At 20.5% G+C, this 16689-nt stretch overlaps 1 protein-coding gene across 1 annotated transcript in view; it reads right to left on the minus strand.

The window, feature by feature from the left end:
- Positions 1-16689, minus strand: part of LOC108004067 (afadin) — a 48495-nt gene that overhangs the window by 11058 nt on the left and 20748 nt on the right. The window contains exons 20-27 of the mRNA XM_062073251.1: positions 15139-15196; positions 4973-5077; positions 4349-4493; positions 3945-4199; positions 1745-2782; positions 1551-1680; positions 570-1386; positions 209-471 (exon numbers count right to left, since the gene is read on the minus strand). Coding sequence (XP_061929235.1) covers positions 209-471; positions 570-1386; positions 1551-1680; positions 1745-2782; positions 3945-4199; positions 4349-4493; positions 4973-5077; positions 15139-15196 — 2811 coding nt within the window. The remainder of the gene's footprint in view (positions 1-208; positions 472-569; positions 1387-1550; positions 1681-1744; positions 2783-3944; positions 4200-4348; positions 4494-4972; positions 5078-15138; positions 15197-16689) is intronic.

The raw sequence follows: 16689 nt of genomic DNA on the forward strand, positions 1-16689 counted from the left end.
GCAGTAATTTTAACACTTTATATGACTCCCTTTTTATATTTCAATCATATATTATAAAATTATAAATTCTATTTGAAAGTTAAGCAAGTTTTTACAATATATTTGTGACATATTTTTTTATGTAATTAAAAATATGTGAATCTATATATTATTTCAAAAACAATATATATATATATATATATATGTATATAATTATTATCTATCTTACATTTGGATCTTCTGTAATGGCATCCATAGTCATAGTTTGATTCGTGCTCAAATTTCCAGACGAAATATTTCGTATAGATTCTACATTTGTATTTGAATCGTGAAATGAGACTCTTTTAATGGATGTTGTTTGCGGTTGAGATGCTAATATTATATTTGATATATTTGCATTATTTGATCTGAGCGTATTTTGCTGCGACATAACCGCAAAACTAGAACCTCGTTCTGGAGGCAGAGGCGCATCATTGATACCATTTTGTGTAGCTATTAAAAGACAAAATATCATTATTTTTTTTAAATGGATTTATTAGATAAATTGATTTTTAGATAGAAAATATAGTTGATATAAAAAAAATACTTACGAGATGCATTTGATCCGTTAATGATTAAGCTATCCAATCGCAACATATTAGAATGCAATAATTGTTGAGTTTTAAAATGAGATTGCGATTGTTGCGAATGATGTTGTTGTTGATACATTTGCTGTTGTTTATTAGTTTCTTCCTCTTTTTTCAATTGAGTATCATCGAAATCTATTTGTTTTCGTTTAATCTCCTCATGTCTACAGTGCATTTCTTTTTCTTCATTGGATTGAGACAAACCAAGAGATTTTTGAGAAGAAGTCAAATGAATCAAAGATGGCATTGAAATTTGTCCCATATTATTTTGCATTTGATTAGTATGTTGTTGTTGAAAATCTGAAGATAAAAGCGAACTGCAATTGTCTTGTTGTTGCTGTTGTTGCTGCAAACAAGTAGTTGTAATATTTTGTGAACATTGTTGAAGAGTATTATTTCCGTGTGTAGTTACAACATTCATAGAATGCAATGGAGATCCACCGAGAGATCGAGAAAAATGATTTCCTTTAGAGGATTGGTTTGTTACATTAGTCTTAGATAAATTGGAATGATGTTGCTCTAATGAATTATTTCGATCTTGCATCACTGTTGTTTGAAATAAAGATTGTTGAACTCTTATATTTTCAGTATCTAAATCATTACTTTCTTCATCATCATCTTGTTGATTAGCTATTTCTTCGGCTCTTTTTTGAAAATCTCTTTCCAATTGAAGAGCTCGCAATTGTTCCTCTTGTTGCGATGTTCTATGAGATAGTGCACTTAATTCCGCTATTTGTTGATCTCGCCATTGTCTTGCAGCTTCTCTTCTGCGTGCCTGTTCCTAAATGGTGATGATAATAATAAAAAGAAGAAAATGAAAAAAAGAATAATAATGAAAACAATACGAATAACTATAACAAATAATGAACAATAAATAATAATGATTCAGTTAAAAAATATGAAAAATATTATTGTATATGAAAAATAATTTTATTTTGCACTCACTCTCTCTTTTTCTTCTCGTTGCCATGGATTTGAAGCACTATATTGATATTGACGTGGCTGTAATGTAGTACCTGTTGTATTTGTTGGATAATATCCTCCACGCGGAGGATCTTGCATACTTGCAGTATATCTAAAAAAATAATAATATTTTTTATTTTTTAATTTACTTTCTTCAATTATTATCACTTCATTACCTTGAATCCGATTGTTTATTATAGAGAGGATGAGTTGAAGTACTTGGAGGTGGCGGTGGAGAACTTTCGGTAAATCCTTCTTCTGGTAAATCAGGTCGTATAGGAATTTCATTTGAAATCGAAGTTTCTTCTGGTGCAGTTTGCATTCTATTTATTCCATTTTCATCATTATAGAGTTCATTTTGTATCTCTGGATTATTATTCAAACAATACTGCGATCCAGCAACATGTTGATTCTGATCTGTATATAATTTTCCAATGTCTCGAATATTTTGATCTCTTCCATAATCGTGTAATGTTCCATTTGATTGCATACGAGTTAAGTCATTTTTTCCTCTGGATGATAACATACCAATATGTCCATATTGGATATGTCCAAAATTTTGTTGTTGTATATTGTGATGTTGATGTTGATGCTGATGTTGATGCTGGTGTTGATATTGATGCTGGAGTTGTAGGTGATGTTGATGCGGATGTTGATGTTGAGATTGAGGTTGAGATTGATGTTGATGAGTATGTGAAGATTTTCCATATTGAACCATGTATGAACCATATTGTGCATCTAAATAACTATAACTCGAAAGACCGGTTTGTCTGGATGTTGAAACTGATGATGTGGATATTGTTATCGGTGGACTTGATCCCAAATTTGGTTGCGAACCAATAGATTTTGTTGGTCGAACAACAGAACTAATCGATGATTGAACAGATGTATTTGTTTTTAAATTGTAAGTAGGTGATCGGTATTGATTCAATGGAACTGAAATGCCACCTCGTAACTCGCGTCTTCTGACTTCTTCTTGCATTTCTTGAAGTTTCGCTTCTTGACGTATTATATCTCGAGACGATTGAGATCTTGGAGGTGCTGTACAAACTTGTTGTTGCGATTGACCAGTATTTTCAATATAAGATTGTTGTTGAGGTTGAGGTACATACGAAGATATTGGACGGTCTTTAGTTTGATTCATTTCAAATATTCCTGGACGATTTAAAGAATTTTGCGAACCTCTCAAATTCTTTTGTAATTGAAGAGGAGTTCTATAATTCGAAGAAAGAAAAAAAGAAAAGAAGAAATCACAATAATCACAAATAATATGTGATCGTCACAAATTAATTTTTAACATCAATAATTAAATAAAATTAGAATAAAAAAATGTAAATAAAAATATATGAAACGAATAATAAAACAAAAAAAAATAATATATATGAAAAAAAAACAAAATTTAAACTATTTCATAATAAGAATAATTTCATCAATTTTAATAATCTTGAATAAATATCAAAGACAACATATTGAATAATTTTTTTTTGTATAATTTATTTTAAGATAAAATATGTTTAATATCATAGATAAATGTCATGGATTTTGTCTCAACAAACTTAATTTTGATATAAATAATATGTTATAAAGATAATATGTTCTTCGAATTACTTACTTACAGAAGATTTAATGAATCTATTGATTATTTTCTTTCTCATATCGATAAATAATTTTGAAAAATAATTGAAAAAAATATTTTGAAAAAATATTAAATTTTTTAAATATATATATAAATATATACATGTATACATGTATACATAAATATATATATATAATATTTTTTATATACATATAATTGGTAATCAACTTTAATTTTTAATTTATTTACAAAAATTTTTTAGTATTATACATCGAATTTTTTCTATTCATATATATTTATAAAAATGCATGCAGCAATATGCGATTATTACTTTTCTATTATTTATATAAACACAATATAATAAATGAATCATTAATATTATTAACATTTAGTATTCATTTATAGTAAATTTTGGTATTCATCGAAATGTTGCATATTCCTATGCACTGATACAAATACAAATCTATAAAAAATATATAAAAAAATTGGATATATACTATCAAAAAGTTTTTTATGATAAATTGTTGGAATCTATATTATAATATCTAGATTTTCATTTATATGTATAAGAAAAACTCAAAATAATATTTTTAAAATCTATTTTAAGTTCATTCAAATCAATAATGATCGTAAAGTTCATCTTACATATCTTGAGAGTCATCAAAATTAGTAAAATCTTTATAAATAATTTATAAAATAAAGAAAAAAATAGAAAAAAAGAAGAATAAATAGAAAGAAAAAGAAAAAAAAGAGACAAAAATAAATAAGAAAAGTTATTAAAGAAACCACAAGTTTCTTACCTATCATCTAAATGTTGAGATGGATTATGCTGTTTAGTTGTTGCATCTTGATTACGATAGATACTCAAATTTTGATAAAATCTTTCAGCTTCGTTACCTTGAAGAATGTTCGAATTTGTTCCACCATTCACATTTGTATCATTGTGATTCGATGTATGATCTGGATTCAAATTTGGTGATGATTGTTGTCTAGTTACGAGACCATTCGATGGTAAAGTTCCGATTCTTGTCGAATCATGCAAATTATGACTTGAACTATAGAAAATATAATAATATAATATAAAAAGAAAGAGAAATATAAAAAAGTCAATATAAAATTAAATTATTTAAAAATAAAAAGATAAACGAATAAATTAAAGAATATAAAAATTATAATGATGTAAATTTTAAAAGAAAAGATTTACCGAGAACGTAATGAAGTCGAACCACTGATTGTGGCCATTGGTGGAGGTGGCTGTGTAACTGGTGGTGTGACACTATTACTTGAAGATGCTCTACTATAACCAGGATTAAATACTTCGTGCTGCTGTTTTCCATCTGTTCCTACATCTATTTTATATAAAGACATAACATTAATTTAAAATTATTCTTTAAAAGTATTAATATATTTCAGTCATATAATTGATATAGTCTTACAAAATACATATTTTTTAAAATTGTATTAAATGCTCAAATAAAAAACTTTAGTAAAGTTTAGTTTTCTCTAATTTCTCAAAATGAATTCAAATGATTTAATCCAATTTTAAAAAATTATTTTGTTTTAAAAGATATGTTAATTACATGTATCTTTACTGCATATATTCCTATAGGATCAAATTTCAATAATAACAAATTCAACATCAAAAGAATATGACAAATATGATATATCTAGTATGCAAAATGGAAAAAATAAAATTAAAATAAGATGAAAAATATAAAAATATAAAAAAAGTATATACATATATATATATATATATATATATATATATATATATAATAATACATGTATTTCTATTCTTTCTTCTATAATATAATAAGTAACTACTTACTGTGTAATGCTGGCACTGATTTGCTAGTATGCATTTGTTGTTGGGGTACAGTTGTATCGCGCCCAAGCCTAGATGGTAAATCTCGTTCGCTCATGCGACGAGGTCCTGTTACATATAAAAATAGTTACATATAAAAATATATTTTTGTATTAAAAATATCTTATATATAAATATATATATATATAATATACAGAATATGTATATTAAAATCATAATATAAGCGGATAATAATATATTCTATGATGATTTTATATTCTGCAAAAAAAAAATTTTTTTGTTTAATACTTTAAATAAATTATATTTAAAAAGTTTTCACATATAAGTGATTTCTTAATTAGAATGCAATATGTATTATTTATAGAAAATAATTCTACGAATAAAAAAAAACAAAATCTTAAACAAAAAAATATTTTTCTTTTTCTTTCATTTATTTTTGCATATAAAATCATCACTCAATTATATCATATAATATATATACACACACACATACAATAGAAAACACAATAGAAAAAAATATTTAAAACAAGCATAAATATCTGAATTAACAGATAATATCCTCTCAAATTGTATATATTATAATATCAAAACTGTTTTAATTCTATACAAAATATTTTATTACAAAAATAGTTTATCAAATATTAAGATATATAAGAAAAAATAGATCCACTTGAACTTAATTGCAACTTTGGAATTAATTAGCCGATTTGATTAAATTTGATTATTATTTTAGCATTTATTCTAAATACTAAAGAGTATTTATGTATTATTTTATTTTATACATAATATATCATTTTATATAATTTAAATGCTCATTCAAATTTTAAAGAAAGTGAATCTCAAAGTTTTATAAATTTAAAAATTTCAAGTTATTAAAATTTTCATAAAAAAAATTTAACGAAATTTTACAAAAAATATTTTATAAAGATTAATAATTTTTCAATTGTAATTGACTTAAAAAAAATTCAATTTTTTAAAAATTTGTGAATTATTTATTATATAATATTTATACGTATATGTAATATGTATATGTAATCATAAGATTGACGAAAAATGATTAGTTTCTATGGACATACACAAAATTAATGTATTCATGAAATATCCTAACGAAAATCTAAAGGATAAAACAAATATAAATATTAATATAAAAATATGTTAATTGAGGCTTATTTGTTAAATTATAAGTAAATAAAGTTTGCGTTAAACGAAATAAGATATGAATAAAGTAAAATAGCTTTTATTTTATTTAATAATTTTATTTAATATTAAAAAATATATATTTAATATTTAATATTTTATTTTATTTAGTATTATTAAAATTATTTAAAATAATGTAACTAATATTAATATTTTGGAGTATTTAAAAAACATTTATTCGAAAAAATCATTTTTAATATAAAAAAAAAAAAAAAAAAGAAAAATAAACTCCAATAGTAATTAAGAAACACTACTCTATTTAAAAAAAACATCAAATATTTAGCAATAAAAATAAATAAAAATAAATAAAATGGAAAAATCTGCTCAATAGAGGACATTATTTCTTTTAATTTTTCTTAATTATATCATCTTTTTGAATGAAAAATTTAATCTGGTTAATTTTATATATTACTAGTATGAAATTTTGATTCAATGATAATTTTTAATTGATTTTCGGCATTCGAAAAAACAATTTTGACATTTATCGATATTCATATAGACTCAAAAAATACTTGCGGAATATTTTCCATTATACTTATGACATTTCTTATCAGCTAGATTAAAATTTATGTACTTATCAGCTATGTTAAAAATTATACACATATCAATAATTCGACAGTTCACTTTTTTGTAAGCATTAGGCAATGATTTTTAAAACCACCATTAAAAATAAGCACTTTCATCTATAAATGAAAGATCCAATGAAATCTCTTGATGTTAACTCAAGAATTTTTGGAATTAATGTGTACATATAGGACAATTATCGATAATTTAATAATAATCGAATTGAAAATTGCAATATTGACAACCTGGAATTGCGTTATCCGAAACAACTGCAAAATTTAGTTAAATTAATGAAGACGTATTTTATTAATAAAAATTAATAAAAAATTGAAAACTTATAAATAACTGAAGATTAATTTATTTTTTTTAAATTATAATGTTCTAATTTATTAAAATTTTTATTTTCAGCAAATGGACAAGTATTATTTTGTTGTAGTCAAAAACCATACAAATTATTATATTATAAATTATTTACTGTACAAAAATAGAAATAATAACAACAATATTGTTTATTTTATTAACAAAAAAATATATAAGTCAATTACAAAAAATTGAAATAGAATTGAAATCTTTGAAAATTATAATAATTTTTCATCTATAAAAGAATTATTACTATCACACTACAATCCCCCTATGCCTAATTTTTATAAAATTGTGGCCATATTTTAAAAATTTAGAAATAAAAATAAATAGAGAAATATTATAGAAATATCAAAAATGGCTAAATTACATTCATTATTTTAGTTGTGAGATATTTGAATATCCAAATAAATCTAATTGGATATACAAATAAATGAGAATTATTGAGTTCCCCAATATCACATAATATATGATATGATATCACAATGATGATATAAATGAAGTCTCAATTAAGGATTCAATCTTTTTTCAATTATTTTCGACAAGGATTAGCAACAATGAAGAAAATTAAATGATATATAAAAGTTATATTTAATAATTTAATATAATATTATATTAATTAACGTATTAATTATATTAATTAATATTTAATATTTAATATAATATAAATATTAATATTGAATAATAATAAAAATATTTAAGAGAAAAAAATATAAGAAGAATTTAGGATTTGATTTATCTCAGATTTTATTACCAGCAATCCGGAATTTTATGTCTTTATTTCAAAACGCCTATTTATCTATTTTCATTTTTTACATGATTTAACTTTATTTAAAAATTTCTATTTTTTATATTTAATAAAAAAATGAATCGATTTTGTAAATATAAATAAATAATTATTGTATACATAAATAACTATTATAATATAATATAATATAATATAAATATATTATAATATAAATAAATATTTATAATATAATATAAATATATTATAATATAAATAAATATTTATAAAATTTGAAAATTATCATTACTTATTTTGAAATAAATAAATATAATACTTATTTCGAATTATATAAATATATCATATAATTATATTTATTGAAAAAATGTAATTGTAAAATGCATTTAATTTATTTTTATATAAATTATTTTTTTCGATGTACTATTATTGACAATATTATTAATAAATGATCAAAAACAATCGGATTTTTGGATTCTTTTCTAAAAATTTATCTCATCACTTTTTGGATATCAAATTTCTTGAAATTTCATGAATAATTTTTACTATTAAGGCTTGTCTGGATTTGAAATCAATTGATATTTTTTCAAATTTCTTTGCCACACAATTTGAAATGATGTGAGTTCAACTGATATTTGATAAAAAAAAGTTATTATCATTTAAAATTTTTATTTCGTTATAATTATTATGTAAAAAAAGTTCAAAAATTTACAAATATATATGAGACAATATATGAGACAAATAAAAGATAAATAATTAAATATAAATAAATATATTTTAATTAAAATATTTTTTATTTAAATATATATATATATATACTTATTTTATTTAAACTTATATATTATATTAATGTACAATTATTTAATATAATATTACTATAATATTACTTAATATATTTTATTATTTTTAATATTTTTATTATTATTAATATATATTAATAATTATTTGATATATTTTCAATATTATTAAAATTCTTATTGCAATAAAAAATTGCAATAAGAATTTAACTCTATATGATGTAATAAAATTCTTCCAAAATGCACAATGGTTATAATTCCAATTAAAATGAAATTTAAAAGATTAAAGAAAAGAAAAAAAAAGATTCTAATTAAATCTTAAATCTAAAATTTTATTTTCGAATATTTATTTATTAATTTCTGAAATAAATAATAAAAAAAACTCTTAATACAATACATTGCATACAATTTTATCTACATACGTTATTAATACAACTATCTTCATATTAGCACAATTAATACAACTAGATTCATATCAGATCGCTATCGCATTGAATGTAAAATGGATAATTGATGACATAATACAATAGCGATATAGACTTTATATGTACTATTGTAATTTCGTCCAAAGAATATTTTCTATCTGCAATTTTGTTTTAAACTATATTATACTTTGATATCAATCTATCGATAAAGTTACAGAAATGGATAGGATATATGTTTGCAATATCGATTTATAATAATATATATAATATATAATAAAATGATTATTTTTATTATTATTATTTTTGTCATCCGTTTTAATTTCAGTTGAAAAATGATTGAAAAATGTTGGATTTCAGTAAATATATCACATAACATACTTACTTATTGCAATAAATATTCAAAATTATGAACATACTTATTGTCATATATAAATAGAAAAATATTAGTTATCTATTTTTCCTGCTATTGACAAACGACAAACTTATGTTAGTGCAATCATCATTGATATTTTACATATATCATAAATGCTAGGATTATTGTTATTATATTATCAACTATTTAATTCGATAACCACACAGTTATTGATTATTTGATTCGATGACTATGATTGTTATTGCTTATTATAAAGTTTTATTTCGTTTTAGGAAGAATTCAATGTACTGTATCAAAAATTTTTAAATCTCAGAAATTAATATCTTAGAAACTAATAAAAACACGAAACTTAAATTTTAGATTTAAAGTCCTTGTTTTTTTTTAAAAATTCAATTAAAAATATCTACATTTTAGAAAAATATCCTAACTTTCTTCGATCATTCTAAATATAAAATTTCTAGATATATATACAAAATAAACTTTTGATCTCTTGATTGTAGTGAATCTCTTTACGATCTGCCTCAGAGATTGTAATTAATTTTTAATTACATTGAATTATTACAATGTAATTGTATTATTACAATTACAAAAAAATATACATTACATTACATTATATTTATATATTGAATTTTTATGTCTAGAATAATATACATTTAGAGGTAATTTTAATATAACAATGTGAAAAATAATATTAAAAATATATCAAATAGTTATTGTTATATATTAATATAATATAAATACTTATAAATTAATATAAATTAAGTAAATATATAATAAATATTAAAATAAAAAGTTAAAATATATTTATTTACTTTAAAATCTACTTACTGCTCTGCAAATTTCTGGAATTATTTTATATACTATAATAAACTATAATGAAACAGTATTTTAATAGTAAACTTCAGATATAAAATTATGAAATATCAATCATATAGCAATCAAATTTCTTCAACAGATACAGTATATATTTTTTAAATGACCAAATCAAATTTAAAATAAAATCAAATTATTCTTTTTATGTTTATACATATATGGTAATTAATTTTTTGGTTTATTTTGATATTAATTTTTTTAATAATGATATATAAGAAAATTTTGTTTTTTTAATGAATTAATTTTTTATTTTGTGATATTATATGATATTTCTTTCACTTTTACATATAAATATTATGTCTTAAAAATATTAGAACACCTCAAATTAAAGATTCTTGAAATAATTTCAATATTTTCCTTTGCATAAATTTTTATTACAGGTTTGTTAATAAGTTATTAACAAAAAATAATCATGGATTCCTGCGCATAACATAGTTGAATCGCGATAAGTAGCTACATTGGCGATCGCAACCAAATCCAAGTTAATATATTTCGAAAAAAATATGTTGAATAAAACAAATATTTTTATCTATAAAAAATTATAAAATTATGAAATATCACGAAAAATGAAAAAATAATTGAATAAATATAAATAATATTCAACATACCTTCAACAAAAATTTCTGCAAAAGAAGATGTTACTTGAAATTATCTTAGAAATTTCCACTTTACGGATATTCCAACATTTTTGAAACATGTATAAAGCAAGTGTTATATTAATTATAATTCTTTTTTTGAAAAATACTGATTATTTTATTTATTTCAAAATTTTATATACTATTAATAATAAATAACATGCAGACTTCAATATAAAATTTTAAATCATAAACAAAGATATAATTCCAAACAATCGAACTAATCAAAAAATATATTTCGAGATAAATTTTATTGTATAAATATATTGTATAAATAATTTCAAATCAAGACTCTACATTATATATATTATATAAATTGAATCAAAACATTTCGTGTTTGAATAAATAATATCAATTTTTACAATGACTGTATTTTTATACATTGATGAATATGTCTGCACAATTATTTGCATAGATTTTTATATGTGTTTCTTTTTTCGGAAAGAACACAAATTTGTCAAAATGATTCTCATTTGCTCATTATTTATTTTTAATTTATGAATGGTGAACCGGCTCTTAGATTTATATTTCTTTGTATTTTTTTTTTAGAATTTGCCATTGCTACATAACGTAATCAAATATTAATATATATTTTTTTTTAATTTATAAAAACTTTAGTTATTATAATATATTATTAAAAATATAATAAAATATATTTAAATATAAATATAAAAAATATATATTATTATTATTATATTATTTAAAATATACAAAATATAAAAAAAATAATCGGATCATATAAAAAATTTTTGTCGCAAAAATGATATTGACATAAATTTTCAAGATTAAAGTTTTTTTTATTGTATCATATAGTATTCGTTTAGTAGCAAAGAACAAAAATCTCAAGAAATCATAAATCGCAAATGAATCACTTTTGAAAAAGGAATCTAAAATTTTATAAATTATTTTATTTAATATTTCTATATTTTTATTAAAATATTGCAATATAAATAATATGCAATTAAATATTATTAATATTAGCTTACAAAATATATGAAAATTCAGTGGGGGAAACAATTATATCCAGAAGAAATATTAATATCGATTATCGATACAACTTCCATTAATTAAATCAATAATTTATTGATCAGAAATTAATATTATGTCAGCCTAATACTCATCAGAGATTACAATGAAATATTATTCTTATTCTTATTGATAATAACTCAATGAGTAGGGATAAATTAAAATAAAAATCATACATGTAAACTTCAATTAAACGATCTCACAACTTGACAAAATTTTTGCTATTGTTTCAAATTGTATAAAATGGAATGCAAATCATGCTTTTTGAAAAAATGTGTTTTATGTATTACTCCCAGAAAAAGAATAATAGAATTTGAGATATTTTGTTTTAGCAGATATTTTGATTCATCATAATTTAATATATTTTTCAAAAATTGTTAAACAAATTAACTAAAATATCATAGTTTTGTCTATATCATCGTATAAGTTATCGAATTCAATTAAGTAAATCAGTTCGATATTATAAACCTTAATGATTCTTACTCAAATATTAAAAATAAAATTCTATTCCAAATTCTATCATTTTCTTTATTTTAAGAATAATACATGTTTCCATTCCAAAAGCATAATTTCCATTCCATCTTATGTAATTCATCGGTAGAAATCAAGTTGTGAAATCATTTAATTGAATATTATGTGTACAATTTTTTTTTTTATTTATTCCTATCATTGAGCTATTAGTGACAAGAACAATACTACTCTTTCATTATAAAATTAATCTGATCTCTAATGAACATTAAGATGACATAATATTAATTTCTGATCAATAAATTATTGATTTTAGCATATAATGGAAGTCACATCGATATTGATACTTCTTCTGGACATAATTTTCTTCATTAAATTTCGATATATTTCATAAGTTAATATGTAATATCTAGTTGGCTTATCGATTGCATATCATCTACATTGCAATATTTCAGTAAATATATAAAAATATTGAATAAAATAATTTATAAAACTTTAGATTCATTTTTAAAAAGAACATTTATTTGCGATTTATGTTTTCTTTAAATCTTTTATTCTTCGTAACGATATAATGCAATAAAAAAAATTTTGATTTTTAAAATTTATGTCAAATCTGTCATTTTTGCGGCAAAATTTTTTTTATATATCTTCACTGATCTAGAAATATAAAATTAAAATTTAGAGATATGACAGTTATATTTAATTTTTAATTATATTTAATTTTTATACCTGTACATATTTTTAATATAAAGATTTAGTTAATAATATAATTAAAACTATTTTTATATTGAAATGTTTTAGAATATTAACAATAATCATGTTTTTAAAATTTTTACTTTTTATACGTTTAATAGCCGAAAAAATATAAAAATATTATAAAATTTTTGAATAATTAGGATATATTTTTTATAACTATTTATTATTATTATTATGAAAATATTCATATTATTATAATGATTATTCTATCTCTATATAAAAAAATAAAATCATCTTTTATTTTCTTGATGATCAATATTGATCATATTTATGAAAACATAATTCATATGAAACGCATTCATTGTAACTATAATTTATTTTGTGATTAACAATTAAAATCAATTGGAATTATTTTGAATCTTTATTCTAATATTCTAATATCTATTCTAATATATATGAGATCGGGATTTAATATATGAAATATATTAAATCCTATTGCTAAACATAGTAAATGTTTTATTTATAAAATGGATATCCAATAGTTTTACTATTAACATATATATATATATATTTCTACGAGAATACATATATATTAACGTACATTTGCTAATAATAAAAATGTGTAAATGAGTAAATAATAAATGTGTAAATGTATATATGAGTAAATGAGTATAATAATAAAAAAATAATATTTTATATTAAATATTGTTGCTTAAACATGCATCATGTGTGTTTATACTATATATATATATATAGCAAAAGCAAAAAGGTAAAGATAGAATATAAATAAAAGCAAACTTGGAATAGATAAAAAAAATAATAAAGTAATTATCAAATTGATTCATAGAATTACATTCTTATATTAAAGCATAAATAAATTGTGAATTAAAAAAATGTAAAATATATTTAAAAATTATAATAAAAATTAAAGTTATAAAGAAAAAAAATAAAATTTATCGATGAATTGGTTCTTTGATTTCAATGATTTAAAATATATTATTAAGAAAATTATTTTGAGTAACTTTTTCTTATATATATAAAAATTTCTTATATATTCTAATATATAAATTTATTTTTTTAATATTTAATATTTAATATATATATATTTTTTAATATATTTTTTAATACATAATATTTAATATAACTAATAATTGACTTTATTTTCCAAAATGTTAACAAAAATCTTTCAATATTATACAAGACATTATTCATTAGCTAAGTTTTTTTTCTAATCGTAAATATTAAAAAAAGAAAGAGGAAAATTTGTTTTTGCTATTTTTTTATAATCAATATAATGACCTATATTATTATAAATATATTATATATTATAAATTTTATAATATTTTTTGAGAAATAAAGATGATTTTTAATTTAATTTTTAATTTACTAGATGGAATTATAAAAATTATAATAAAATTTTTTTCTTTAATTTTCTTCTAATGCTTACCATTTAACTATGAGACCTGAACATTTTGTATATTATTATATTGAATATTTATATATTTGTTATTCAATATATAATTCATATAATGCAATGCATGTTTTGTATTATGTATCTATATATATATATATCTGATATATATTCTTGAATATTATTTAAATAAACTATGAAAAATAAAAAATGAATTTATAGTTAATTTCTAGCACTTGCCTTACGATTTTAAACTTAAAACCGATTGTTGGTTATATATAAGAAAAAGTTCCTCAAAATGATATGGTTAAAAATATATTTCGTCATTGAAATTAATTGCTCAATTGATCGATAACTTAAGTTAATAAAAAAATTGTTTGAAAAGATTACTTTCATGCATGATGTTAATCGATCATTAATAAATATATATATATATATACATATATAATATATATGTATATATGTATTATATATATATGTATATATATACATATATTATATGTATTATATATATATGTATATATAATTTCTAATTTGCATAACATTCAATATTTTTAACATCAACAGGCACGCATTCAAAAAATGTAATGTCGATTGCTTACGTAAAAGGAAATCAAGATTTAGATGAGTTTGATTTGATCTTGGATAAATTTTCCAATCCTGGTTGAGCATTAAGTTGATCGTATTATTAGTATGAATTTTTTTTTCAATCAAAATTGGAATTTGTTGATCATTGATCATGTTGTTTTTTCGATTTTTTTTAATTTGAATTGGTAAAATATTAGAATGATTATTTTCTTTAATAAATGACATTGAATTTTGATGACATTTGTCTTGAACAATAAAATTTTGCTTACAAAGTTTTTCTTCATAATTTGTTATATTATTATCATTTTGCAAAAAATTCTCATTCCAAGATTGAAAGTATTGTTTAGTAGGAAGTGATAATATATCATCATTGATTTGTTTTAATCCATGAATCGAATCATATTTTTTTAAATTAAACCACAGGTATTTTTTTCTATTTCTCTCTTTTAATTGATTATTTTCGTTATGCCATAATTCTTTTATTCTCTCAATATTTGGATAAGAACTTGATAATTGTTTCATAAATTTAGCATTGGATAATTTTTGTTTTGTGTTCTTTTTTTGAATATAATTTTTTGCAATATTTATTATATATGGTGAATCACACTTTTGAATATTTTCTAATATTAACTTTTCATTTATATCACATGAAACATTTATTTATATTTATTTATAACATTTTATTCATATCCTTATTCACGTTTTTATCAAGAATTATATTGTTTGAAGATATAATATTCATATTCTTATTTGATATATATGAAAAATGTAAAAAAGAACATTGAAGAAGAGATAATGATTTTACATAATCAAGATTATATATTTCTTTCAATTGATCTATCATATGTTTTTGTTCTGATAATGATAACTTCCGTTTATCATTTATAGATATTTCGTTATACATATATGAATTATTGTAATAATTATTACTATCATTCTTATTTAACAAATTTATTGTTGAATTTTCGAATATTTTATCTGATTCATCTCGTAAACCGATTTTATTATTTTTTAAATCTAATTCGGATTGAAATTTATTATCATCAATGATAGAAAAATAATTTGATTGAGTTTGAAATTTCTTAATCGAAGCAAAATTAGGTTCCAAAGAAAATTTCTTTATATTATTTAACTTCATCGAATTAGGTCGATGATTGATTGATTTAATATCACCAAATTTCGAAAAATATTTAGCCAAGATTGTTACGTGACTGCAACTAAGGCATACCTCTTCTGATGATTTCCAACACTTGTTGAAACTTGAGACATCACAAATTGTATTATTATCTAGACCAGACAAATCAAGATTCAATATTGGAATGATATTAAACATGTCAGTCTTTACTTTTGGAATTGTAAATATTTGTATAATTGTAAAATCATCATTATTATTTAACATAACATACGGCGATAACAAAATATCTTTTATTTTTTTTTCTCTTATTTCATCATTTCTTTCCTGTTGTTTCACCATATTATATTTGTTTGCCTGTTTGTTTGTCTTTGTATATTTTTCTTGTTTATATGAAGATGCTTCTCCTCGTTCATATTTATTTATAATTTGT

This window comes from Apis cerana, linkage group LG3 (assembly GCF_029169275.1).
Source record: "Apis cerana isolate GH-2021 linkage group LG3, AcerK_1.0, whole genome shotgun sequence".
NCBI classification, from domain to species: Eukaryota; Metazoa; Arthropoda; class Insecta; order Hymenoptera; family Apidae; genus Apis; species Apis cerana.